The following is a 2796-nucleotide window of genomic DNA, read 5'->3' as shown; positions in this document are numbered from 1 at the left end:
TCGAACCCAGGTCTCCCGCATTCAGGCAGTTTCTTTACCAGCTGAGCTACCAGGGAAGCCCAAAAGATACTTGATTACACATGCATTTTGAAATTTTACCTCCTTTTGCCGTGTTGACTGGAAAAAATATGCACAACCTAAAAGCTGAGAGTTAGGTTTTAGTTGATGGGAATCTTAGGACTTGAGCCAAGAGGCAACATCTCTGGTGACCCCGGAGAGAGCTGACTCCAAGGAGATAGCATCACCAACTCAATGGACATGAATTTGAGCAAACTTTGGGAGTAGTGGAGGACAGAGGGGCCTGGCGTGCTGCAGTCCGTAGGGTTGCAGAGTTGGACACAACTTAGTGAATGAACAGCATCAACAACGATTGTAACAGGTATGAGGTGGGATTTTGATTTGTATTTCCTGATACTTGGTGACATGAAGTCTCTTTTCATGTACCTATTGGCCATTTGCATGTCTTCTTTGGGAAAATATCTATTCAGTACATCTGCTCATTAAAAAAAAAATTGATATTAAGTAATGAGTTCCTTATATCATTTGTATATTAATCTCTTATCAGATGTATACTTTTCAAAAAATATTTTCTAATTTTGTAGGTTCCTTTTCATTTTATAGATCATTTCTTTTGCTGTGCAGAAGTTTTTGAGCTTGATACAGCCCCACCTGTTGAGCTTTGCATTGGTTCCTTGTATTTTTGGTATCATATCCCAAAATTTATTTCTAAGACCCTTGTCAAAGAACTTTTCCTCCTGTTTTAACATAGCAGCTTTATGATTTCGGGTCTCATGTTTAAGTCTTTAGTCTATTTCTTAGTCAATACCTTATCAAGGGCTGAATATGGGGATGAAAGCAACCAGGCAACTATTTTTTTTAACTTTTTACTTTATATTGGGGTATAGATGATTAACAACATTGCAATAATTTTAGGTGACCAGAGAAGGGACTTAGCCTTACATATACATGTATTCATTTCCTCCCACAAATACCCCTACTATCCAGGCTGCCACATAGCATTAAGCAGACTTCCATGTGCTATACAGTAGATCTTGTTGGTTATCCAACAAGATTTTAATATAGCAGTGTGTACATGTCAATCCCAAACTCCCTAACTATCCCTTCCCTCATCCTCCCCTTGACAATTATAAGTTCATTTTCTAAGTCTGTGGGTATCTTTCTGTTTTGTAAGTTCATTTGTAACATTTCTTTTCAGAGTTCATATATAATGGATGTCTTATGATATTTCTCCTTCTCTGTCTGATTTATTTTACTGAGGATGACAATCTCTAGATTCATCCATGTTGCTACAAATGACATTATTTTATTCTTTTTAATGACAGAGTGATATTCCATTGTATATATGTACCTAATCTTTATCCATTCCGCTATGGATAGGCATTTAACTTGTTTCCATACCTTGGCTATTGTAGACAGTGCTACAATGACAGTACCTGTATCCTTTTAGATCATGCTTTCCTCTGGATACATGCTAAGGAGTAGATTGCAGGGTCATAATTTTAGGTTTTTAAGGAAATTTCATAAGAATCTCCACAGTGGTTGTACTAATTTAAATTCCCAATAAGGTGACTAATTTTAAAGATGATGAAAAATAGAGAATTAGATCGTGGAATGAAAGATTTTCAGAAATTATCTCAGTTGTATAATATGAACTAGGTAGCAGTTGCTATATTCCTAATTCCACAAATATTCTACTGTTAAATGAGTTAAATGGATGAAGGCAAATGACTTTCCATGGCTTTAGGTAAAAAGTGATGCTGAGGCTGGATGGATAGTAAAAACCAAGTATTACTGGAGTCAAACATGAAATGAAGGGGTGCATCTTTTGATACAATTCCAATTATTGCATAGCTTCTATAGCAAGATAAAACTATAGAATTCTACACCAAAATAAAGTAAAAATTCTGAATATCTACAAAATAATATAGTTACTATGAATAAAATTGTTATTGTTCTTGTAGCTATGCACAACCTGTGAAACAGTTAAATTAAAAGATTTCAGTGTAACTTTTGAATTAAAATAATAAATTTCAATATATACCCTATAACTCTATTCTCACTGAAGATTACACCAGTTTTATTCTTGGCACAACTTATTTCTAATTTGTAAACAGATATAAAATCACTTGAAAACAATTTGATCTGAGATGCTAAATTGTAAATTGTTGTTTTGTCAGAGGGGAAGCTCATCATAACTCTTTTGTGCTGGAATTAACTGGAGGAGTTCCATCTAGGGGCATAACACCTTCAGCTACTCTCTCTTTTGCTTCTTTCCTGTTTTAGCAAACTTGCGGTAACAAAAGAGAAAGCATTTTGTGATGACAAATACAACAGTTGCCACACAGGCCAGCAGGAACCCAATCACATCCAGAGAGTGGTACTGGGACCAGGTGAGGTTGTGGGCGGCTGGCCTCAGGTGCTTGGCTCCTTTGTGGCGCATGACAAACTCAATCCAGAAGACTGCTCGGTCCAGGGGCTTTATAGGCTGATCGCGTTGAATGGTGGATAACCACATAGCCTTCTCTTTGTAGCTAAAGGAAAAGCAAAGAAACATCAATTTGTAAAATGAACTAGCTTGTGGGGCAACTGTTGTATTTGTTGTATTTGTTGTCACAAAATGTAGTGAAACAAATATACTCACGAAGGATTGTTAATGACTTCGTTCAATGCACTGAGCAAATCTCTTGCTGACATTGTTTCCAAGTCCACTCTGACAGCTGCTCCCTTGGCTTTTACTCGGGCAATGTTATCAGGTTGATCAGCAAACAGAGGAAG

General features: G+C 36.6%; 1 protein-coding gene across 1 annotated transcript in view; it reads right to left on the bottom strand.

Moving 5' to 3' along the window:
• Window positions 1-2079: 2079 nt before the first annotated feature.
• LOC120859458 (UDP-glucuronosyltransferase 2B17-like) overlaps window positions 2080-2796 on the bottom strand; it is a 1668-nt gene continuing 951 nt past the window's right edge. Inside the window, exons 2-3 of the mRNA XM_040235557.1 lie at window positions 2663-2795; window positions 2080-2552 (exon numbers count right to left, since the gene is read on the bottom strand). Coding sequence (XP_040091491.1) covers window positions 2273-2552; window positions 2663-2795 — 413 coding nt within the window. The 3' untranslated portion in view covers window positions 2080-2272. The remainder of the gene's footprint in view (window positions 2553-2662; window position 2796) is intronic.

The sequence above is a fragment of the Oryx dammah genome, unplaced genomic scaffold, assembly GCF_014754425.2.
Source record: "Oryx dammah isolate SB20612 unplaced genomic scaffold, SCBI_Odam_1.1 HiC_scaffold_1070, whole genome shotgun sequence".
NCBI classification, from domain to species: domain Eukaryota; kingdom Metazoa; phylum Chordata; class Mammalia; order Artiodactyla; family Bovidae; genus Oryx; species Oryx dammah.
The sequence above is the reverse complement of the archived record's forward strand: the minus strand, read 5'-3'. Positions and strand labels throughout refer to the sequence as shown.